Source organism: Pseudorasbora parva, chromosome 11, assembly GCF_024679245.1.
Source record: "Pseudorasbora parva isolate DD20220531a chromosome 11, ASM2467924v1, whole genome shotgun sequence".
NCBI lineage: Eukaryota > Metazoa > Chordata > Actinopteri > Cypriniformes > Gobionidae > Pseudorasbora > Pseudorasbora parva.
The window spans coordinates 12,052,204-12,076,936 of NC_090182.1; the positions used below are offsets into that span (position 1 = coordinate 12,052,204).

The following is a 24,733-nucleotide window of genomic DNA, read 5'->3' on the forward strand; positions in this document are numbered from 1 at the left end:
CATTTGACCTAATACCAGACTTAATTTCCTCTTCTGGCAATCTTCTGTGATTAAATTAATGAGAACATTCATGACCAAACATTAAATTAATATAGCCTACATGTTAAGATCTGACAAATATCTCCTTAATCCTTAAACCACGACTGCGTTCTTTCATTGTCACACCTATAGTGACTTTTGGTAATCCATCACAGACTTTCCTAGTTTCCCTTGATGTCTAATAACTGTGATTCACAGTTATTGGACATCAAGGGAAACTTTAAGAAATAAAATGTAAACACTAAAGTCAGGTTTTAATAAAATCCTAAAAACTACTTTGCATCAGAGACATCGTTCACTGCTTTTATATGTAGGACTACAACACACTGTCTGAACAAACAGCATCATGCATGCATACCGTATTTATGATCAGCGTTTCGCCATTCAAAAGAGCAAAATGGCGTTCGTACTGCCATCTAGTGAACACTTTGAACTGTAGGCTACATAGAGGCAGAGGCAAACCAGCATAAATTTATAAATTAATATAATAAATTTAACTTAAGTTACAATTTGCTGTTTCTGTTTTAACGTGTATCACAGATTAAACTGTAAAAGGTTAACTATTTATCTAGCTATCTATATGTCGGAAAGTATTTTAATCTATAACGTTTGCGATTTAATTGCTGTTTTATTTCCTAATTGATTTCTAATAGATTTGAAATAATTTAATATTCGTTCAATAAATAATCAAACAATCAATTTCTTTAAATTGATGGCTAAAAAAATATTTCTTTTGAAGGTAAAAATGTGCTCGCTCACTCGCAAATGGATTGTCTCTCCTGAGTGCTCAAACCACCAACTCGATTGCTCTGGTCTCGAGTCACATGTTTTGCCAAATAAACATGGCGGACGAGGACCCAAACACGAAAGTTGAATGCGAGGACGTTCCTGCAAAAGAAGAGGATCTAGAGGCTACGAAACATGAGGAAGATGGTGTCGCCAACGATACCGACGAGGCCCAGAAGGACAAACCGGCAGACAGCTCTTGGTCTGCGCCGATTTTGTCGTTTGCTCGTAAAGCGACGGAGACGCTGAGCATTGGAGTGAATCATTACAGCGCGGGGTTAAAGGGATCTGACACACCACAAAACTCCGCTGACAACTCTGATCCCATAAAGACAGCAGGTAGGACACCTGTTCTACAGTTTGACATTTAAATATAGGGATAAGAACGTCCACTGACTGCAGTTTAGGTGCTAAGATAAGTAGTCAAGAACAGAACTAACAAAAAGTGTAAGGTATTACCATGGTATTAGGGTATTGCCATGATATTGTATAAAAACATACATGCATGTATCATGGTAATATCACAACATAAATTTGTAGTTGACAAATAACTTAAACATATATATTTTGACGTTCAGATTTGTAAGTGAATGTGTATTTTTACCATGAAGTATTAAATTCGCATATTTGCTGAAGTTAACCCTGAAGCAGAGTTGGTTTTTAAAATGTATATTGGTTCATAATTCAGGGGGTCATCCTTGTGTGAGGAGGGACATTTTATCCTAATTTTTTAAAAGACAGCCACTGCATCTGTTATCTGCCATGTACAAATATCCAACCCTACAGTGAAAAATGTATATGAAATTAAATCTGGAAAATATTTACTTTCCTTTATATTATGGTTTCACATGAAGTGGCTGTATCAGGTCTGGGGAAGTCCATCGGCTCTGGCCTCTGGGGTTAGGTGGGGCCTCTCAGGACATCCCTGACCCTGGAGTCCTGAACCCTGGGGCAGCTCCTTTCCCAAATACTGGCCAGTTATACATGGGAGAGTTCCAGAGAAAATGGCCTATATCTTGGTCTGGGGAAGGTCCCTGGGGATCTCTGGACTCTTTGGTTAGGAGGAGCCCTTCGGAAGTTCTTTGGGAGTTAGCCCCAGGGTTAACTTCGGGAGTTAACCCCGCAGTCTAGAGCCCCAGGGACCTGTGCTGTACCGGCGCATTTGAAAAGGCCCCTCAAGACCTTTCATCATCTCCAATTTGAAAGTCCTATAGGTCATACAAGACCTCCAAAGAAGTTTTCAATTAATTTATTTTTTGTACTTAAATAAGAAAATAATGCATTTGCTTGATGAGAAATATGAAACCGCATGAGTAATAATTATACAGTGTATCTAAAGTAAAAGTAATTTCAAAATATAGCATGTCAATCTAATGTTGACACTGCTTGAAATGTCATGTTAGCCTCCCAAATACTAGATATATGACTGAATATAGTAAAATGTCAATACTATGGGATATATGACAAATAATATTACCATTTGATAGCATCAAACCACACCAGTACAGTTTTGTAACAGGGACCTAGATGCCACAAAGCCATTCCAAAGAATGTCCAGGTCCAAGTTATTGCATCAAACAGGTTAATCTATTTGTGAGCTGAATTCTTGCAAATCTTATCCTGCCATTATTCAGCATGATTATAACAAGCGACTTATACATTTTAGCTCCAAACAATTTAATACAGCCAGTGTTATCTGGTGCCCTACATCTGTAGCTTGTTTTATATATAATGTCAATATATGACATAATTGATTTTTTTTATTACTATTATAGCATACAGGAAATGAATAATGCACCTGCTTCCTGACTGAATCTCCAGCAGGAACTTCCACTTCCCCTCAAGTTCCGTTTATGGCTCTTTTTGTTGTTCTTTTTTTTTTTTTAAAGTTACTTTAATATTTTAGTCATTGTTTTGCATCTGCACTTAATGACTCACCACCAGTTGAACTAACAGTGACAGTGAGCTGATTAGTCCTGCAGATGCCACAGGAAGTGTTTGCACGTGTGCTAATGCGTCTATGTTGTCTCGGATCTGTCCAGCGGTGAAGGACCCCATGGTGGTGGAGAGGTCAAATCTCCTCAGCATGATGAAGCTCAGCATTAAAGTTCTGATCCAGTCCTCCCTCAGTCTCGGACGCACGCTGGACTCTGAGTATCCGCCTCTGCAGCAGTTCTTTGTGGTTCTGGAGCACTGCCTTAAACATGGTTTAAAAGGTGAGATGTGACATAAACAGCTTAACTCTTTCCCCAACAGTGTTTCAAACTTTTTTTTCCCTGTAAGCACCAGCATTTTTGATACATTTCTTCTTTTTTAAAAACGACATTTTATTCAGGCTACATGCATTCTGTTTTTGTGCATGTGTATAAGTGCTGTCAAATCTATTATTAGCTTCCAAAATAAAAGTTTGTGTGTGTATGTATGTATGTATGTATGTATGTATGTATGTATATATATATATATATATATATATATATATATATATATATATATATATATATATATATATATATACAATTTCTATATTAATATTTAATTTATTTTTCTTAAATGTATACATGCGTGTGGGTATTTATATATACATAATAATTATACACAGTACACACGTATTCTGTAAACACAAACTTTTATTTTGGATGCAATTAATATATATATTTTTACATACATACTGTTCAAAAGTTTTAGATTGGTGAGATTTTTATTTTGTTCACCAAGGCTGCATTTATTTGATAAGTACTATTTAATAAATCAAATGCAGTTTATTCCTGTGATACAAAGCTTAATTTTCATCAATACTTTAGTTTTCAGTGTCACATGATCCTTCAGAATTTATTCTAATTTGCTGCTCAAGAAACATTTATCATTATTATCAATGTATATATTATGTATATTTTATACAATGTATTATAAAATGTAAAAAAAAAATCCATTATTCCTTTGATGACAATTAAATAAAGCTTTTGTACCATTATAAATGTTTTTTTGACTATCACTTTTGATCAATTTAATGCATCCTTGCTGAATAAAATTTATTCATTTCTTTCCCAAAAAGATCCCAAAGATCCTTTTACTGACCCCAAACTTTTGAACAGTTCTGTGTAATATTATTAATGATATATATTAATTTATTTAATTTCAAGTAATCAATAACCCTGCTTCAGAGTTTAATAATACAGAAATGTGCTTAATTGTCATTGATTTTGGGGTCTAAGTCCTAAACATGTTCTTGGCTTGGCATGTTTTGTGAAATGAATCCTGCATGTTTCTGTCTTTCCTCATGGGCAGTGAGGAAATCTTTCATCGGTCAGAATAAGTCAATCTGGGCTCCTCTGGAGTTGATAGAGAAACTGAGCCCTGAGTCAGCAGACATTGCCACCAGTGTGCGTGATATGCCTGGAATCAAGTAAGTGCCCATCACAAGTGTCTTACATGTCTTGGATATAATATCATGTTTGAATCCGTGTAAAACGAGAGTGTGCATTTGCTTTTTACATTCATTATGTTTTGTGTCGTTTCAGGACAGGGCTTGGTCGAGCTCGAGCGTGGCTGCATCTGGCTCTTATGCAGAAAAAGATTGCAGACTATATGAAGGAGCTTATAAATAGAAAAGACCTTCTTGGGTAAGAGCAGTTAAGTTATTGAAAAATAATCTTCAATATTTAGACCAGTGGCATAGACAGATTTTAATTTTTTGTTTGGCCTGGACAAAAGTGAGCGGGCACTTTCACTCGAGGGGGTAATTTCCCACACACAAATTACGTCTATGCTTTCAGGTAAATTAATGGACATACTTAATATCATTTAGGTCATTTTAATCTTATTTTCTTTAAACCTATTAGAAATAAACCGTAGAACACAGTATAGGACACCACCACTTCTCCATCCCAAACAGTGTCAACATAACCCTAAACTGTACTTTAGCTAACTCCGTCCACATACAGAACTTGAGCAGTAGTTAAAACTCACGTTAGACTCTTTATTTCCACTTTTCAAATATTTTTTTTATTTTTATTGAAAATAAGATGGCTATTTACACTTAGTGTAAATAGACACTCCAATCAAAAAAAAAAACTTTGTGAAGATGACTGGCAAAGGACTTTTTTACATTTCTTAATTCGAAAAATTAGACACTACACACTAAACAACTGTATTTGATCTAACAGGTAGGAAATGTACAGAAATTGAATAAAGTTTTGATCAACATCTGAGCCCAAATTACATTCAGAATTGGCCTGACAGTGTGTTCCCGGCTTTACAGAATGAACCTGCGCTTGGAATTGAAAAGTCTTACTGTTTATTGCGTGCTGATGGACGGGTTCTCTCCCGCATCAATGCAGTTTTTTTAAAGTCCTTTTTATAGAATTTTGCATCGCTGCTGGTTTTCTGACCAACTGCAAATAATACGTTTTGCGAATGGGCGAACACATTAAGAACAGCCTGACACCTAATTGGCTAAGACAGCTGTCAATCAAGCATTATTAAGCAAAACACAGTTTATTTTTTTTTAATATTTGAGATGTAACACTAATTTTAGTAATTACGTTTTAATAATTTAAACTTTTTTTAACAAATATTATATTTGTATAATAAACTTGGGCAGGGGCTATTCATCATAGTGGGCAGGCCTGATTTAGACTCTTGTAGAGAATTGATTTGATATCATACAAAAGGTTGTAGTGTTATTAAATCCCTGCTCTTTTGGTTTCTCAGGGAGTTTTATGAGCCTGGTGCTCTTATAATGGAGGAAGAGGGGACTGTGATTGTAGGGATGCTGGTGGGACTGAATGTGATCGATGCCAATTTGTGTGTGAAAGGAGAGGATCTGGATTCTCAGGTGAAACGCATAGCCTTTCAAACCGTGCAGCCAGATGCTCTTTGACACTGACACTAAACACTGTATTCTTGTTGCCGTAGGTGTGCGTCATTGACTTCTCAATGTATCTAAAGGATCCGCAAGCAAATGAGACCACACAAGAGTGAGTTCGGGATCATTTAGAAAGTCATTTAATCATATTATTATTATTATTTATTTTTTTAAGTTGCCAGCCACCGGCAGTGTTTTTGGCCATTTTTCACAAAAATTTCATGGCGCCCAGAATATAGTAATGTTTTAAGAATATCTGAACAAGCAATATATCAAAAGAAAGAACAGAGCCTCTGCTTCTAAACAAAACCATTTTTATTCTAGCTTCATCCATTCTTTTTTATCAACACTTGAATGTAAGTTTCATAAAAAAAAGCAACATTTTGAACACAAATGAAGATATTTCAGAATTTTAATTTTAATATCACGGTTGCATTCTGTGCAGCAATGCTCAGTAATCTTGACCCTTTCCGATTCTTTAACTACTAACAGTGATTCAAAAATGACAGCCATTCTTGACCAGAAGCACTACATAGAAGAACTGAACCGTCATCTGAGCTGCACAGTGACGGATCTACAGGCCAAGATGGACTCGCTGGAGAAGACCAACAGCAAACTCATTGAGGAGGTGAAAATACTGTACACACAGAACCTGTTGCACTGATTTTTATGGACTTTATGGGCCTCTTTACACCTGGTCACTTAATGCATTTTCTCTGATCTGTGAATATATAGTCCTTCAAAACACTTTCGAGACTTTTAAATCTGATCTGTCAAACCACTTCAGAAGGGGGTCTAATTCCGGACAAATTCCAAAGTGTAAATGCTTGACTTCTTTCCAAAATGGTATAAAATGTGAGAGCGTGTTACAGGCTATATACATGTTTTAGCCAGATATGACAACGCTACTGCAACACGCATCGGCGCAGATCAGAAGCTGAGTATCTCTTCGACAAGCCGACCTTCAAATTGCCACAAACGAAACTGAAAGTAATGGCGAGTTCACACTTGTTAGATCACTGCTCTTTTCACACTGCACGGTTGTTCTGGGGTAGCGTTCAGTTGCTCCCGAGTTCACACTGCACGATGGATTGCCAACGGGTTTCACGCTGCATGAATTTACAATATGAAGAATCGCAGGGGTGGCAACTCTGTCTGGTCCGCAAACTACATTTCACAACCAAACGCAAGAACACATCAGTTAGACCCGAGTTCTTGCGTGAGAATGGAATTATTAAAAATGATAGCCCTCAAGAAGGTTGTTATCCAAATTGTCTGTGTAATGAAAAGGAGAAAAAGAAAAGATTATGGAGGAGGAAATGGTTAAGGGGACACAGGGATCTGCAAAGAGAGTTATTGAGAGGATCTGCAAAACTACTGTTGTGGCTGGCCAGGCAAATGTTTGTGCTTTGTTTCTGTTTGATAGAATTGTAAATACATCTATTAAAATACTGATATTCAACTACCCGCTGCCTTGTATCTTGCCCTCTCATTGGCTGTAGGTCATCGCAGATGTAATTTTCAGTCATTTTTGAATCCGGTCCAGATACTGATAGGTCCAGGTATTTAGCTTGCCAAATATCACACGGCGTTAGTGACTCATCTGCGATTCTCTTTTGATAATTCAAACTGTGTGATTGTCAATCACTTGAACAAGCACTGATTTGCCTCGGATTTCCGGCATTTGTCAGATGACTTCAAAATCGGGACTCAAAACACAGTCATCTTCATTAGAAGTAGTGACTAAATGATCTTACCCGTGCTGATGCCGCTCCCTCTCCTATTGCTAATAGCTGATGACAAATAATAAAAATGCATATCTGTTGCTTTCGTTGATGTGAACTTACATTTAACACGAGAATTAAAGATCCGATTTATATTTGTTTTATGTGGCCAAGTGTAAATGGAACTGTTTTTACAAATCATATAGCTATCTGATCAGTAAAAACACATGAAACACAAGGTGTAAACACGCCCTGTGATGTGCTTGTGCATATTTGAATTGGTTGCTTATAAATAATGCATACTGTTAAATACAGAATTTACATGAAAAATGTATTTAACACTTTATTTTTATTTTATGTCTTATGGACAGCTTACAGCAGCCACAGACAGAATCAACGCTCTGCGTGAAGAACAGGAACAACTGAAGCAAGAAAATTCTAATATTCTTCAAAATAGCCAGAGGAAAGAGGAGGTGAGAGTTGCAATAGAAATGTATTTAAAAAAATATTGCTAAATTTCAAAGTCTGAATGAAACATTTGTAAACATCAATAGAATAAAAATGTGAGAAACATGATTTTACTCCTTGGCCTGCAAATGCTGATAGCCAAAGAACGGCCAGAAATGGGTTGCACTAATTTAAGCCATATTTTATTTAGTCAAGTCTGGTTATATAGCACTTTATACAGTACAGATTTTCAAATGAGCCTTATAGTAATAAACGGGAAAATTACGATCAATGACTCAAACTTCATTAAATATGGGACATTCAAATTCTGCTGTAAAGGAGCTCTAAAAAACTAGTGTCATTACTCAGCTCAGTTCATATTAGTGTTTATTCAGTTTAATAACTGTGTGAAGTTCATCAATTATGAAATTAGTTAAATTCAACTATAATCAGCTCTAGTATCATCATCCAGGTCAATTCAGTTCAAGTGTTCTTCTCATCTGAGTGATAGTGCAGTCATTCTTTTCAGGATTGGTGAATAAAAAGCATTTATATGAAATAGAAGGCCTTTGTAACATTATAAAAGTCTTTACTGTCCCTTATGATCAGTTTAATGCAACATTTGAGAAAACCGTTTTCATTCAACTTCAGTCTTTCAATTTTTTTAAACTTTACGGGTCTTTAATGATAGACCATAAGTTACTGACTCTGTGACGCTAATACTGTTAGACCTAACATCAACTTTTGAATGAATGAATGAATGAATGAATGAATGAATGAATGAATGAATGAATGAATGAATGAATGAGACATTTATATAGCGCTTTCATATGTTCTACTGGACACCCAAAGCACTTTACACTCATGTCAGGGGTCTCTCCTCAACCACCACCAGTGTGCAGCGTCCACTTGGACGCTGACAGAACAACGGTGCCAGTTTTGATACGGTTGATCATACGATTCTCCTATCCCATCTATAATGTTTTGTGGGCCTCCAGGGAACTTTCCTCATTTGGTTTAAATCATATTTAACAAATAGAAGTTTCTCTGCTAGATTGGGTACTTTTTCTTTGTGGCCTGCTCAACTCTCCTGTGGAGTGCCGTGGGGTTCAATTCTCGCAACCATTCTTTTTTCTCTGTATTTACTTCCTCTGGGCTCCATTTTCAGAACTCATAATTTCACTGTTATACAGATAATTCTCAAATGCATTCACCTCTAAAACGCAAGGAACATGCTCTGAAATCTCTTATTTGTGCCTAGATGAAGTGAAAACATGGTGCACTCAAAATGTCTTATTTTTTAATTAATAAAAAAGCGAGGTTATAGTCTTTGGCCTCCATGAAAACTCTGGGAGCAGAAGCATTGACCTGGACTACCTCGCTCCTTTTACTTCTTCCTGCATTAAGTACTTAGCTGTTTTTTTGGGGGGGATCAGAACATCAAATTTGAAAAGAGATTGCTATCCATTTACTCATTATATCTTGTTTGGATCGCTGCAACTCTCTTTATTATTGCATGTCCTAGTCTTCTATCACTCATCCAGTTTTGAAATCGTTGCATTGGTTACCTGTTCATTTTAGAATTTAGCTTAAGATTCTTGTTTGTTGTTAAATTACTAACTACTAAATTAACTTAACTAAATTACTAAAACTAACCCTCGCCCTTTAATAATCTGGCACTGAGCTATCTGTCTGAGCTACTCTATCAATACAATCCCACACACAATCTGAGGTCCGGTTATAACGGATTCTGTCTTTCCCAAAATCCATCAGGTGAAAAGGAGGGATGTCATTCCAAAAGAAGTTTACCTGCCATCAGGCCAGTTTTATTTTCTTAGCGTAGCAAGATTTGCCTGACATTTGGATTGTTTTTAGGTGACGCTGCAAGACAGCCAGGTGGAGCTGGAAACATATCGGCAGACACGCCAGGGTTTGGATGAAATGTACAATGTAGTTTGGAAGCAGTACAAGGAGGAGAAACGAATCCGGCAGGTACAAATGTAAAATAATCCAGCTCTGAATGTACAATTCATTTAAAATTTTGAGTCGATATTGTATTTCATAGTATATCATATTGTATAGAGCCAATTGCATGCACTGTTTGTCTAATCAGGAGCTTCAAAAGGAGCTGGAGCTGCAGATCAGTCTGAAACAGGAAATGGAAGTTGCCATGAAACTTCTGGAAAAGGACACGCATGAGAAACAAGACTCGCTGGCTGCACTACGACAACAGTTGGACCAAGTCAAGACTCTCAACATACAGATGTTCAACAAAGCACAGGTGTTACTTCTGTTTGTCTGTACAGCATATTACTGGGATAGGATCACTTGTAACCACTTGTCTTTTCACCTGACCCATAAGGAGTCTGATCGAGTGGCCCAGAAAAAAGAGGAGGACATGCTTCAACTGGAAAAGAAGATGATTCAGATGGAGGCTACCATGAAAGAACTGGAGCAGAGGTGTCGGCACATTTAAGGAATAATTCATCCAAAAGTCACTTACTCGCCCATATCTTGTTCCTAACCTGTAGGACTTTCTTTTTTTTGGACTTTGGTGGAACTAGTCATACAGGTTTGAAACAACATAATGACTGATGTTTCATTTTGTGTGAACTTTTGAGATATGTATGATATGATGGATTTTTTCTAACCCTCATAAACATGAGCATTTGCTCCTCAGGCTTCAAAATTCAGAAAATGTGCGCAAGAACACGGATGAAAGCCAGAATGAGCTGAGATCGGAGATGAAAGGGAAAGTGAACGCTCTGCAGAAGCGTCTCTCCGACCTCGACACGCTCAGGTAGTGTAAAATGTTCTTCTGTCTTTGCAGTTTTATTTTTACCCTTCAAGATCGTGATTTCTTACAGGGTTCCCATAGGTCTTTAAAAAGGCCTTCGATTCAGTTCAATCAAATGTATGTCCAACAGGCTTAAGCTCCATTTACACTGCAAGTCCAATTCCGATTATTTATTTGTGTATACACAACACAACATTGTTTCCTATAACACCATCTGACTTTTACGTGGTGTCCCAATTCGCCTACTTATACTACGTCCTAAAAGTATGTACTCTTTGTGAAGAAAAAAGTATATACTTTTGAGTGTGTAGAAGAAAAGTATGCAACCTTTGGGACATACTACTTCGTCATCTTTAACAGACTCTCCCGCTTAGTTACGTGTATCCCGTTAACTTTTAAACTGCCGTGTCGATCATCGTCACAGTTCAAATCCTCCACATTCAGTTTAATCTCCTGCCGTATCGGAGAGAAATGTAGCCGCACGTTGATCTGCCATTTGTGGGTCTTTAGTGCAGAGACTCTACTCATGTGTTTGCAGTTTAAATATAATGACGCATTTAAAAGTTAATGGCCAAACGTGTCATTACAAAAGGTCACAATGCTGCTGCAGGTATATAGAGATATAATGTGGAAAACACTGAATAAATATATTTTTGTCAGGTTAAATTCTGATAGTTGGTCACTCAAACAAACCGCTTTATCTAAACCTCTCTACTTAACCGTTGGACTCGCACATCCGTCATGTTTGTAGTGTTTTAACACTTTTTATCCGCGTTTGTAGTTCTAAACGAATTCTGACGGAAATGGTAAACCATCCGGGTATACTCTTTTCAGTATACTATGATTTGGGAGATACTAACTCTATTTTCGAGTACTATTTAGTATGGATAGTATGTGAATTTGGACGCAGGGATTCTTTACTTTAAAGAATTTTGGTACTGTATTTTTTATGACAGTATATTAAACAAAACAAAAAAATATTTTATTAAATAAATCAAAATAGAACAAACTTTGCTAAAGTGATTGTTTTGAACAAGTATTACTTGGACATTATTATTGTTATTTATAATTATCATTTTGATTTTCTAATTCTTCAAAAAATGGTTTGTGAGCATTATCATTTTATAAACCTTTTTATTTTTGTCAAAACCTGTACTATTTAATCTTTACGTTTTTTTATTTTATGTTTATGTTTTTTGATGTTACCACCATGTTTCTCTGCCCTACCCATATGATAATATTTGTGCAGGTCTTAATAAAGCCTTAAAGGGTTAGTTCACCCAAAAATAAAAATAAATGGTCCCATGATTTACTCACCCTCAAGCCATCCATGTGTATATGACAAGTTATATTAAAACGTCCTGGCTAATCCAAGCTTTATAATGGCAGTGACTTGCTCAGTTTTATGTTAAGCCCATAAAAGTGCATCTATATTCATCATATGTGCTCCATGCAGCTCCGGAGCATTTAATAAAGGCCTTCTGAAGCGAAGCGGCCTCACCTCTCGCAGTTTAAATGTGTACTCTACATCTGACGAGCGTAACTGGTGTGCAGTGTCGTCAGACGTAGCGTAAGCATTTTTAACTGTGAGAGGCGTGGGCGCTACACTTTTTCTGTACGTTTGAATGCGGAAGGCGATCGGCCGGAAGCTAGATCATTTACTTAATAAAGTTTTGAATATAAAAACCGAGCAACAATCACTGTCATTAGAATGCTTGGATTAGCCAGGACATTAATATAACTTTTTATAAAAAAATGTATCTGAAAGAAGAAAGTCATATACACCAAGGATGACGTGTGGGTGTGAATAAATTATGGGATCATTTTCATTGTTTGGGGTGAACTAACCCTTTAAATTTGGTTTTAAAAGCCCTGCATAAACCCTGTCATCTGCTCTTTTTACAGGGCAGGCCTGGAGTCAGAGCTCAGCGTGGAGAAAGAACAGCGGCAGAACCTGCAGCGGGAACTACAGAGAGAGCAGGACAACAGCACAGAGCTACGCACACAACTGCAGCAGCTGCAGGGCCTACAGACGGTCAGATTCACTGCTGCTTCCAGTACAGTCAATAAATGAACGGCTTTTTATTTTTCATGAATAAATTACTCCTTCAATTTAGAATACTGTACCTTTGTTTCCGCAGGAGCTGCTTGACCTTCGACAGGAGAAGAAGCAGCTCCAGCAGCTGTGTGAGGAGCAGGAACAGGCGCTGCAGGAGATGGGGCTTCATCTCAGCCAGTAAGACCACGCTACTCTCATGTGTCAGCCCTCCTGTCTGATATCACTTACACTAAAAACTTACACCGCTTTCAGGTCCAAACTCAAGATGGAAGACTTCAAAGAGGTCAATAAAGCTTTGAAGGTAAAAGAGCTTCATGCAATTTCACCCATTTATGTTCATTTGTACAGCCAAGCAAAAGTTAGTAGTGCTTGCTAAGTATTACTGTTTGCTTTATTAAACGTTGCTGTGTAACTCGTCTTACACTGCTACTGACGTGATATTGCATCATCACTGTAATGCCACTTGACAGATGTTATTACTTTACAAAGGGCTCAGTCTTATTATTCTCAACAGTCAAGACAATACAACAGACAAACATATAGCGTGGAACTAGAATTTCAAAGAAACTTTTATTGTAGTATATTTAACATCAAAAATAATGAAAATGAATAATTGTAAATTTCTTGTATGAATCCAGCTTATCAGGTTTCTATGTACTATCTATAATGTTCAAAGGCTTGTGGTTGGCAATATATTTAAATGCTTTTGAAAGAAGTCTCTTATGCTCACCAACTAAAATATTATTGCACTTTCTCTTTATATTTACAGTACTGTGCAAAAGCCAAAATTAATGAGAGAATTTACATTTTTGGGTGAACACACCCTTTGAGTTATTTATATCTTTGATATAAGATTGACATTGCCAGTTCTTCTGGATTTTGTCCATCTCAGTTTTTTCTGTTTCTTTATGTAATCCCAGACGGACTCGATGATGGTGAGATCAGATCTCCGTGTGGAGTATACCGGCTGTTTTCAGACTTCTTGTTGCATACAAAAATCTTACTGGTTTATTACAATTAATATCAAGAGGAATGTTTGGAAATGTAAACTGATATTTCCCATTGTCACACTGCAGCAAAAGATAGTCACAGGTTTAAAAAACTGTTTTTTTGCAAAAATACTAATGTGCCTAAAACTTGCACAGGATGTAATTTATTCCTGTGATGTCAAAGCTGAATTTTCAGCATAATTTCTTCAGTCTCACATGATCCTTCTAATATGATGATGTGATGCTCAAGAAACATTGCATTTGTTCTGCAATTTTATTGTTGTTGTGGAAACTAAATATGTGATGAACATAATAAGTTTATTAGAAGTCTTAACTGTCACTTTTGATCAAGTATTCATTTCTTTCAGTATCATGATCATGGCAGTTCATGTTGACATTTGTTCTCCAGGGTCAGGCCTGGTTAAAAGATGATGAAGCGACGCAGTGCAAACAGTGCCAAAAGGAATTCTCAATCTCTCGGAGGAAAGTGAGTGATGTTCAACTCTGTCAATCATTGTGTCTGTCCTTCGGTAAATGACTCAACTCTTGTGTTCCTGTTTGAAGCACCATTGCAGGAACTGTGGAGACATCTACTGCAATAACTGCTCTAGTAATGAGCTGGCTTTGCCCTCGTACCCCAGACCTGTCCGTGTATGTGACGTCTGCCATTCCCTTCTGCTCCAGAGGAGCTCCATTGCCTCCTGACAAAGCTTAACTGCTCTTCCGATTGTGTGTAAAAATTCAGGCCAACTGTATCTATTAATCAACTCTTGATCTCTTTGTATTTTTAACACTTATGCATTTTCTTGTGGCACTACTGGCTTCTGTTTGACTTAAACTTTTGATTGTTGCAAAAGCATATGCAATGTTTCTTTGACAGGAAGATGTTAGGATTATTGACTGTATTTATACTGATAGTCTCCATTTTAGGGAGAGAACTAACACTTAGTAGCCTTTAAGATGTTTGCATAAGAATCATTTTTTGATACTCTTCATCCTTTTTAATCTTCAGTTATGTCTCTGTTAAAATAGAACTTAATTACATTAGTAATGGAAAAATTTAAGGAGACATGGCATAACTGAATTATAATCTTTCACTCATTTGTAGCATATATGCTTGTACAGTACAAATTTAATCCACATACTGTGCATGTCTTACAAAAACATACCAGATCTCACATCAGTCAAAATTGGGGCCAGTTACTACATAGTCAGTGGGTGTGTGAATTAAAGAATAGAAATGTATTAACCAGCCACAAAACAAACTCTCAAAATGCAAGCATTTGCATAATTATGGTTTCTGTTCATATATGATTGAGGCTCAACGTGTAAAGATTTTTCTTTGTTCAAAGGTAAAAACTACATTTATAGTATGCAAGAGCAAATGGATTGTATTTTCTTCAATTTCTTTCTCATATCCGTCGAGAAAAGTCTAAATTTTTTACACAACTTTCTAAGGCTCTGAATTCAAAGTGTATATTTTAGATTGTATGAATTTTCTGTGTTGTTCTCTCTTTTGTCTTCTGTTGATAAAGCTGTAATGAAGTATGGAGATTTTATAGAATTGTGTACGGTTTAATAAACACTGCCTTTAAACCATCTCTGAAAACATGAAGAATCAAGACATTTTTCCACTGATGCACTATACTGAAATCACAGGTGATACATTGATTGGGGAAAAACAAAGAAAGGCAAATGCTTTTCCAAATGCAAACAGTAACATGCATTTAAAGGAAACCCATTCACGTCCCACCATGCTTTAAAATACAAAAGGTTGTTTTTCCCCATAAACTTGTACACTCTTTAAACAATCGGCCTGAATTAAGCATTAAGTACATGCAAAACACCTTTGCTGGAGCGAAAAGTTTAAGATATGATGTGCTACATTCGCTGACTGAGAGAAACCTCCTTGTGCAAAGACGTCAACCTGTACTAAAGGCCTTGATAAAGTTGACCCATAGTATCCTGCAACGAGGAAACAAATCACCTCTTTTTATACTGGACAGTAAACAGATTTACAGACACTGCTCCAGTGTGATACACGGGCTGTCACATTTCAGCAAGTAAGGACTACTCTTCAACATAAATTACTAACTCTATGTAAAGGATTTTCCTCAACCATGGCAACAGGAAAAAAAAAAGTTTGCTTGTGTAAAGCTCCAAAACACAACTTAGCGAGGAAAAAAGAACGAATGAAAGAAAGAAAGAAAGAGGACACTGTTCAAATTAAGGTTTGTCGTAGATAATAAACCAGCAATGAAAGGCCCAGGAGGCTACATCCCCCAGCCTCCCCCCATACCGCTGTTGAGGCCGTTCATTCCCATGGATCCGCGGCTGCCTCCGCCGTAGTAACTGCTGCCCATTCCGCCCTGATTACCTGACAGGAGGGAGAAATACACATTTTAGGACCAGGGAGTTCTCAGTGTGGAAATAAATCATTTCTATGATTCTCAAGACCCGGTCACATGACAAGTGATGCAGGTTTGTCATGAAGAATGATTTATGTAAAAATAAAAAAACATGCATTTCACAATACAAAAAAGTTTTTTTACACGGACACTCATGTAATGAAATTTTTGGCAGTCAATAACTGATTTTAAAAAAATCAGGTGGGGTCAAAGGTGAAACCATTTGAACTTAAGGTACATCATTTGACCTGCACGAAATCCAGTGCCAGAGATTACATGCATTGACGGCAGTCATGTGATAGGGCCTTCAGAGATGTCAAATTCTACCCCACTTGGACCCCTAAAAAAATCATTTGACTGGAAGAACCAATTATTAACCCAAAATGCATCAAAACCATACCATCCAATTAATACTATTGTCTTGTGTACAAATTGTCATTTATAAAATGGTAAAATTCATGTTTGTCTTTGGGCCGGTTGGTTAGCCTACCAATCATGCAACATTCATTGAATTGTGCTCTGTGTTAGATATCACCACACCTTAGTTATCAAATGATGCACATTTATTATATATTAGGCATTAAAACAAAGACACTACTTAGTCAGTGTAAAATCCAAACAAGCTTTAATAAAATTATAATATTGGCATTGATTGGAGTACTGTTTAATGGTGATTGTATTTACCTGATCAGCTACAACAGGATAACACGAAAGGCTTTTTAATCAGGCATTACAAACTGCTACCCCTAGGGGTCCAAGGGCGATAGGATTTGGCATGGAACCGGCTAGCAGAGCTACGGAAGAGCTGACACTCACTGTAGTCACTGTAGCCCCCCATGCCACTCTGGTTACCATAACCACCGCTGTAGCCAGAGCCCATCTGTTGGCTGCTGTGTCCGTATGACGACTGGTTTCCTGCAGAGCAACAATAATGCATCTCCTAATAGCTGCTCGGTAAGTTACTCATTTCTGAAGAAGAAGAGCAGCTCTTACCCATACCACCCATCATTTGGCCACCATATCCTCCGCTTCCGCCCCCTGCTGTTGAGTTTAGAAACAGCTCCACATAACGGTGCTCTGCATGAGAATTAGTGGTGTTAATAAGCCTCCAGGTTATAATCCATCAAATTTACTTCAGTAAAATAATTCACACATTCAAGACACCTGAATTCAATGAAAATCATTTGGTTCCAAAATTGTACCTTTAGCTAAATTCATGTTTTTTTCCTTATCTTTTCATTCTGATTTGTACCAAATGTGGTCCTGAATGAAATGCTTGTCTGATGTTTTACTATGCAACCTTAGTCTGAACAGTCATATTGGAACTTTTAAGCTACACAAAGACAGCTATAACAAAGCTTGAGGGAAAACAGGAAAGTCAAGATATTGCTCACTTTCTCATCGCCCGTGCACAAATTAGAGGGATTCTATGGCACACCACCTTATAAATGACCGTGTATGACCTCCTATGATTTTTGTGCATTTCAGTAATGTGATAAGCTCATTTAAAAAAATATATACATATATAACAAAAAACATGTCACCAGCCACACAGAAATCAGAGTTGGATAAGAGTAATACATTAGAATTGAGCACTAAAGCCTATAGTATACTAGTCTGTGCGACAATTTTAAGCAGCTTTATTTTTATGGCCGTGCAGGCAGTGCGCAACCACTGAAAACAACACCCACTAGAAAGTGTGCATGTGCTGAATGCATCTTTCCATCAAAGGAATGTACCTTGAAAGATTTGCATACTCAACTCTGCGCGAGACGGAGTAAAATGCGGAAACCGATGTATACCCAGGCCTTAAAGGGTTCGTTCACCCAAAAATGAAATGTATGTCATTAATAACTCACCCTAATGTCGTTCCACACCCGTAAGACCACCGTTCATCTTCAGAACACAGTTTAAGATATTTTATATTAAGTCCAAGAGTGTATCTAAGTGTGTGCACACTGTGTGTGCACACTAGTGTATGCACACTGTACTGTCCATGTCCAGAAAGGGAATAAAAACATCATCAGAGTAGTCCATATGTGACATCAGTTAGTTAATTAGAATCTCTTGAAGCATCGAAAATACATTTTGGTCCTAAAATATCAAAAACTACGACTTTATTCAGTATTGTCTTCTCTTCAGGGTTTGTTTTCAAACCTAAAATAAAGATTTAAACGGTCATGAATCAGCATATTGATTCATGATTTGGATCGCGTGTCAAACTGCCAAACTGCTGAATTCACATGACATTGGTGATCCGAATCATGAATCAATCCGCTGATTCATGACCGTTTGAATCTTTATTTGAGGTTTGAAAACAAACCCGGAAGAGAAGACAATGCTGAATAAAGTTGCAGTTTTTGTAATTAACTAACTGATGTCACATATGGACTACTTTGATGATGTTTTTATTCCCTTTCTGGACATGGACAGTATAGTGTGCATACACTTGCATATGCTCTCAAACTAAATATAAAATATTGAATATGAACGGAGGTCTTACGGGTGTGGAACGACATTAGGGTAAGTCATTAATGTCATCAATTTAATTTTTGGGTGAACTAACCCTTTAAGCCTTGCGGTGTGAATGCAGCTATTCCCTCTCCTAAATACGTACTAGGGGTGGAAATCTTTAGGCACCTCGAGTCACGATCCGATTCCAAATAATTTTTGATCTAGCATTTGAAATTGTCAGAATTTGAAATTGAAAGCAGCCTTCTGTCAGCGAGGTTCACATTTTTTATATACAAGTCCACACCATTCCAAAGACATGATGAGAGCATTAAGGAAAATACACACGGGCGAGTACACACACTGCAAGTGTAACATCAAACAAAGCACACGTCTCTCAAAGGTCATATCCTGCAATGAAGCCTGCGAATGTCCTTGTAATTCACTTCAACCTTTCTGAACTTTATGAAAGTTTATTTTATGGAAGGTTTGAGTGGTGTACATGTGAGGGATTGGAAGTAAGCCGAATACGAGTGTTTCTAAAACACACTCAACATCACACATCTGGTTAGAACTAAGCTCAGAATCGCGATGCATCGACGCATCAATTCTTTCTCTCACCATTAATACTTACGCATGTTGGCTTTGTCTTTTGACATGGCAGCCACAGCGTCCTCATGCGTGGCAAACTCTACATCCGCCTCGCCCGTCACTCTCCCATCAGGACCGATCTCCAGGTGAACACGCACTGGGTTCAGTGGAGAGAAGAACTAGAGAAGACAACATGGAGACAGACAGTAAACTGGATGCTATAGAATTTAACTGATAAATGTAAATAATAAATTATTTGAATTTATACACACAAAGTACACAGTGTGGAAATAAGCAGGTATTTGTGAGTATAAGGACTCACATTATATATGTCGGTCTCAGTGGCTCTGTATGGAAGGCCTCTCATGTGCACACAGTGCCCCGTTGTGCTCTGAAATGAAGAGTTTCCATCTCCATAACGTCCATCTTTGATTCAAATAAGAAAGAGAACAAAATTAAAACAATTCCTGATAAGACTTTCAGCCTATTTTACTTAAAGTACCTTGACAGGAAGCTGTTGTAATAGCAAAATGCACAGATTTATCTAAGAGCAAAACAAAAACCCGAAATCATGTTCATGGATGAGGTAATGCAGGGGTGTCCAAATGTTTTTAAAAGGCTATTAAATTTGCTATTTGTAATTTGACTCCTGCAACGTTTATGTGACACTCCCTCAGCGGCTAAATCACATATTGAACAGACAGTTTTTAATTGTAGTGTCTGTTCTCTAACTGGACTGATTTTATAAAAATGAACATGTCACGGTGGGAAAGTAAAAGTAAAAGTAATCTAGTAGCAGTGGCTTTGGGAGTGGCCTCGTAGGGCAGTGAAGCATTCTGGGAATTGTTGTCTTTAATCCCCATGAGACAAATTCATTTTCTGTCTTTTCTCAGTCTAGAAAGCATCAAATTCAAAAATAATTTCACATTTCTACTACATTAATGACCTAGTTTAAATACAGATTAATATTCCCAGCACTGAAGTACCCCTTTAATGTCGATAAGTACAATAAATGATTTACCTCCACCGTACCCTCCACGTCTCATTCTCTCAAATGAGACTCCTCTTCCCATGCTGTTGTATCCACGGCCTCCTCCCGGCCTGTCGTAGGGGCCCGGTCTCTGTATACCCATGACTTTACGCTGGGGTTCATAATGTGTGCGCACTTCCGCGCGGCTGCTCTTGAAGATCTCTATATACCTAAGGACATAAAGGCAGAGTGATGGCACCATGGTCTAGTGGCAGAAGACAAGAGCATTCCTGCGTGCAGTATAAATAAAGGCTGTCTGAAAACGGGTCTAATGAACAAACACCCTTAGTTACAATGACTCTGGGATGACACTAATTAACAGTCAGCGTCTCCGTTCAGTGACTTTACGTAACAGTTTCTGGAAAAAATAAAAAGACACAGAGACAGAAAATAAAGAACCCTTATATTTAGTTTCATTCAACCCTTCATTATGAAGAACTTTTCTTATGGTCACCCGAAGCTGCTTTCGTTCTCTGCTAGCAAAGCACTTCAGACTGTTAAGTTTAACTTTGTATTACCTGTTTAACTGGGTCCTCGTGATCTGAAGTCTTCAAAATGGTAGAAACACATGACAGATTCCTGTTGCATAAGGCTTAGTGCTGAGTGGCCATGCGATTCAGTCAAGCAGGGAGGGCTGTTGCCAAACATCTCAAAAGCCCAAAAACTGGCGTACTATAGACGGGCGTACAATGTGTGAGATCGGGCTCGTGAGCCACGGCACATGTTACGAGTCAGTTAACCTGATAACCGTGCTAAAGCAGCTGGTACACGGCACAACAGTATGTCACGGCGGCAATCACAGGAGCTTTCGCACTAAACACAGAGACTGAAGATTTCAATGTTGCTGCGGTAGCTTCAGATAGAAAAAAAAGGGGTGTGCGCAAATGATATAATGAAGTGCAAAGGACAGCACAGATATTCCTTTAAAAAACAACTAGAGACAGAGAGTGTGTGTCTGTAGAGTTGCAGCCTCTGGGCTATAATAATATTCATAGATCTAGCCTGTGATGCGGTTGTGTATAATTTGGCAACAGGGAACAAGCAATACAGAGATCAAAATTGTGCCGACTCCCCAAATTTTTTAAACATTTACAAAAAAATGATTAGGAGGTGCTCAAACTACTCGGCTTGACTCTTAATTCCTCTAACACAATGCGAGCCGCAACCTGACGGGCATCAGAGATATTCACGCAATTTCTCCCGATAGAAAAAAACATGTACTATGTACGCCCGGCTTAAGGTACAGCCACAATTAACATTGATCAGCAAAATTTCCCAGGCAAAATCAAATAATTTCAACAGGAATCTACGGTACCCAATTGGGAACTGACCAACAGAAAGCCGCTCGGTTTGAAAGTAACTTGTGTGTGACCAAATGAAAATATACAATGGACCTTTTTACCTGTAAAATTTTGCTTATGTGGCTGCACTTTTAAGGAGTCTGGCTGATATATCTGTCCATTACAACCCAAAATACTTTGAATGTTCATGAAAATGGCAGTTAAGAGTGAAAAAAAAGTTCCAATATCTACAAGCACTGTTCCTCTTTAAATCTATACAGTGCAACTCAATGGTTCACTCAGCACTAAAAACAGATAAACTACTGAGCTTCATTTTCCTGTTTTATTGTTTGTCATCAGATCATCTGTGGTCATGTCTTGTCATTTCTGCAGTGGATGATTTAATGAGGTGAACACCATAAGAAAAGCAACGTATCCAGGCAACCAACCAGCCATCCCCACCTGTGCCCTATTCTTTCCTTGTGTTTCTTTAGAGCCTTTTCGGCTATATCCTGTGAAGCAAACTGCACGAAGGCCTCCCCCGTACTCCTCCCCTGGAAGTCCACCGGCAATGTTATCCCATTTGGCACGATTTCCAACCCTTCAACCCAAGGACAGATAACCCCAGTGGGGGACAAATTAAGTCACAAGCCCATTAACAAGACTTTATATTACTCTATGGGTTTCTCTTTATATCAAATGAGAAATGATACTATATTAACATACCAAATGGGGCCGCAATACACTTGAACCTTTTCTGGCACAACTAATGGATAATTTGGTGCAAGAAAAAGGAAAAAGGGTCACTTAAATCAAATGCCTATTGAGTGTCTGTCTCAACCCATCTCTGTTTGTTTGGAAAGCCCCAATAAATGCCTAGATTTCTGTACACCTGTTTTACATATAAAAAAACTACATAAAGGGCTGAGGCAATATATCTTTTAAAAATTAAAATTTCTGATAAATACATTAGAGAAAGTTCATTCAAAAATGAAAATTCTGTCATCAATTACTCACCCTCACGTCATTCCAAACCTATAAGACTTTAGTTCATCTTTTAACCATTCAAAACAATCACAAGGAGGTGGTAAAATAAATCCAAATGAATCAGGCAGTTTAATCCAAGTCTTCTGAAGGTACACGACTGCTTTATATGATGAACAGAGTAATTCACGAATAAACATCGATCAGCAAACAATGTTTACAGCATTCAATTTGTCACAGAAGCTCAAGTACTTTTTGCTTGATCTGCAAGAACCAATGAGGTTCATTCTCATGTTGCGTGGCACATTTGAGCTTCAGTAAGAACCAATAAGGTTCATTCTTATGTTGTGTGGCACATTTGAGCTTCAGTAAGAACCAATGAGGTTCATTCTCATGTTGTGTGGCACATTTGAGCTTCAGTAAGAACCAATGAGGTTCATTCTCATGTTGCGTGGCACATTTGAGCTTCGGTAAGAACCAATGAGGTTCATTCTCATGTTGTGCAGAACATTTGAGCTTCATCAAGAACCAATAAGGTTAATTCTCGCAAGTCAAGCAAGTACTGTTGATCTTCTGATTATGTTTGCTGAACAATGCTTATATGTGAATAAAAGCCTAAATTAAATCAGTTAATTTTATAAAGCATCATCTCTCTTTAGAAGACTTGGATTAAACCGGTTGATTCATATGGATTTATTTTACAATCTCTTTATGAATTGTCAGAGTTTTGTGTGGACAGACTGTCAATGAAGGGACAGAAATCCCTAATGTTTCATCAAAAATATCTTAATTTGTGTTTGGAAGATGAAAAATAATTTTTGGGTTTGGAATGACATGAGGATGAGTAAATAATGACAGAATTTAAATTTGAGTGTGAACTATGTCTTTAAAAGGACAACGCTGGATAAAAAGTGACCCATTTCGGTCCTTCTGGATGATCCAATTCTATTGATTTATTACAAATTTCAGATAATCCTAATTTTAAAGATTAAATTACTAAAACTGAGCACTTTGAGGAAAATTTGCAAAGCTAATTTATGTGCAAATGGTCAGATGAATTAAAATATACCATAGATGTTGGCATACTGTTTGTGTAAAGTGGGGAATTTTAACTTCCTATCACACATACCTGCAAAAAATTGGACAATTTCCTCCTTGCTGCATCCAAAGGGCAGACCGCGAAGCCTAACTAGGCCGTCCCCTCCCGTATCTGGGCAGTTTGGTCCAGTGTGCTTCAGAACCCAGTCCATCTCAACACTGTTGGATTTAAATACTGAAACCACACATGAATCGGTCAGCATTTTGTCATACATTTTTAAGGATTTTAACCAAGGCAAAAGGAGCTCCCTACCTTCTACGTATCGGTGCCCCATGGTTTCGCGATCTTTCTTCACTGCGATTTTAAGATCCTCCTCAGATTCAAACTCGACAAACGCCTCTCCACTTGGTCGTCCTTCTCGTGTGTATGTGAAATGTATGCTTGTTCCGTTGTTTGCAATTTTACATTCTGTAATTAAATTTAGCTAGAATTAGTCAAGTAGGGAATAATCCATTGAGAAAATATGGAAATCTAAGCAGAGGCTCTTTAACCTGAGAAAAACCTCTGAACTTCATCAACAGAGCAGGACCATGGCAAACCTCTGACCCGCACCACAAACCCCTCTCCATCCGCCATGCTGGAAATAACCCTGTTTAAACACAAAATACAGGATACGTGAATCTACAACACTACATCATAATACAGAATAACATCTGTTTAATTATTTGTATCTCTATTTCTTTATGCATCTCAAATGGAGCATCATTGTATAGATAACCCAGATATACAACATATAACGTTAAAGCAAAATGCTGTCAAACACACCCATATAGTTTATTTAAAACACACAGGTCCGACTAATAAAAAGCTTAACGTTAACCAATCAATCACGTACTTAACATCTCGAATTCAGCCAAAACGAAATGAAGAACCGTATAAACATAACATAGTTACATTTACATAATAAATGGGAAACTGTTTTGCATATCGGGGGAAACGAAACTGTTAGCTTAGCGAGCTAGCTGAACCACATACCTCCTGATAAACCCCCCAAACACGCCTCGTCTACTCAACCGAAGCAAGCTGGTGTGATTTATCTGCCCCTTAATAAAGTGTTTTACCACTTCTTATTTATGTCTATGAAAAGCAAAGGAATGATAACGCACGAGAAGCTGAACAGCGCTCGTGAACGGGCGATGAACGCTCTTCATCGAGCTGAGGCGGATTCAGAAACTAAAACGACAC

General features: G+C 37.6%; 2 protein-coding genes across 6 annotated transcripts; one reads left to right on the forward strand and one right to left on the reverse strand.

The window, feature by feature from the left end:
- The first annotated feature begins 829 nt into the window (after nt 1-829).
- Nucleotides 830-15,304, forward strand: rufy1 (RUN and FYVE domain containing 1). 2 transcript variants are annotated; one of them, XM_067457082.1, is made up of 18 exons: nt 830-1,164; nt 2,868-3,041; nt 4,111-4,228; nt 4,344-4,445; nt 5,536-5,659; nt 5,740-5,801; nt 6,182-6,317; nt 7,785-7,886; nt 9,736-9,852; nt 9,974-10,141; nt 10,223-10,320; nt 10,541-10,660; nt 12,563-12,692; nt 12,799-12,893; nt 12,969-13,017; nt 13,637-13,651; nt 14,115-14,192; nt 14,270-15,304. In XM_067457082.1, the coding sequence occupies exons 1-18, from the start codon at nt 864-866 to the stop codon at nt 14,408-14,410; spliced, it is 2,130 nt and encodes a 709-aa protein (XP_067313183.1). In that variant the 5' UTR covers nt 830-863; the 3' UTR covers nt 14,411-15,304. The 2 variants fall into 2 exon arrangements, with proteins under 2 accessions (XP_067313183.1, XP_067313184.1); XM_067457083.1 differs by lacking the exon at nt 13,637-13,651 and having other exon boundaries at nt 831-1,164.
- hnrnph1 (heterogeneous nuclear ribonucleoprotein H1) lies at nt 15,261-24,723 on the reverse strand. 4 transcript variants are annotated; one of them, XM_067457084.1, is made up of 11 exons: nt 24,524-24,723; nt 24,040-24,137; nt 23,801-23,956; nt 23,579-23,722; nt 21,928-22,066; nt 20,177-20,355; nt 19,478-19,581; nt 19,199-19,334; nt 17,107-17,190; nt 16,930-17,028; nt 15,261-16,082 (listed from the first exon to the last, which is right to left on the reverse strand). In XM_067457084.1, the coding sequence occupies exons 2-11, from the start codon at nt 24,122-24,124 to the stop codon at nt 15,979-15,981; spliced, it is 1,230 nt and encodes a 409-aa protein (XP_067313185.1). In that variant the 5' UTR covers nt 24,125-24,137; nt 24,524-24,723; the 3' UTR covers nt 15,261-15,978. The 4 variants fall into 4 exon arrangements, with proteins under 4 accessions (XP_067313185.1, XP_067313188.1, XP_067313186.1 ...); XM_067457087.1 differs by having other exon boundaries at nt 15,261-16,086; XM_067457085.1 differs by having other exon boundaries at nt 16,798-17,028.
- Nucleotides 24,724-24,733: the final 10 nt, after the last annotated feature.

Coding starts and splice junctions, on each gene's coding strand:
- rufy1 (XM_067457082.1), top strand. CDS start 864: ATGTTTTGCCAAATAAACATGGCGGACGAGGACCCAAACACGAAAGTT. Junction 10,142..10,222: donor AGATGTTCAACAAAGCACAG/GTGTTACTTCTG, acceptor CTGACCCATAAG/GAGTCTGATCGAGTGGCCCA. Junction 12,693..12,798: donor AGCTGCAGGGCCTACAGACG/GTCAGATTCACT, acceptor TTGTTTCCGCAG/GAGCTGCTTGACCTTCGACA.
- hnrnph1 (XM_067457084.1), bottom strand. CDS start 24,124: ATGGCGGATGGAGAGGGGTTTGTGGTGCGGGTCAGAGGTTTGCCATGG. Junction 19,582..20,176: donor ACGTGGAGGGTACGGTGGAG/GTAAATCATTTA, acceptor TTTGAATCAAAG/ATGGACGTTATGGAGATGGA. Junction 19,335..19,477: donor CTGAGACCGACATATATAAT/GTGAGTCCTTAT, acceptor TGTCTTCTCTAG/TTCTTCTCTCCACTGAACCC.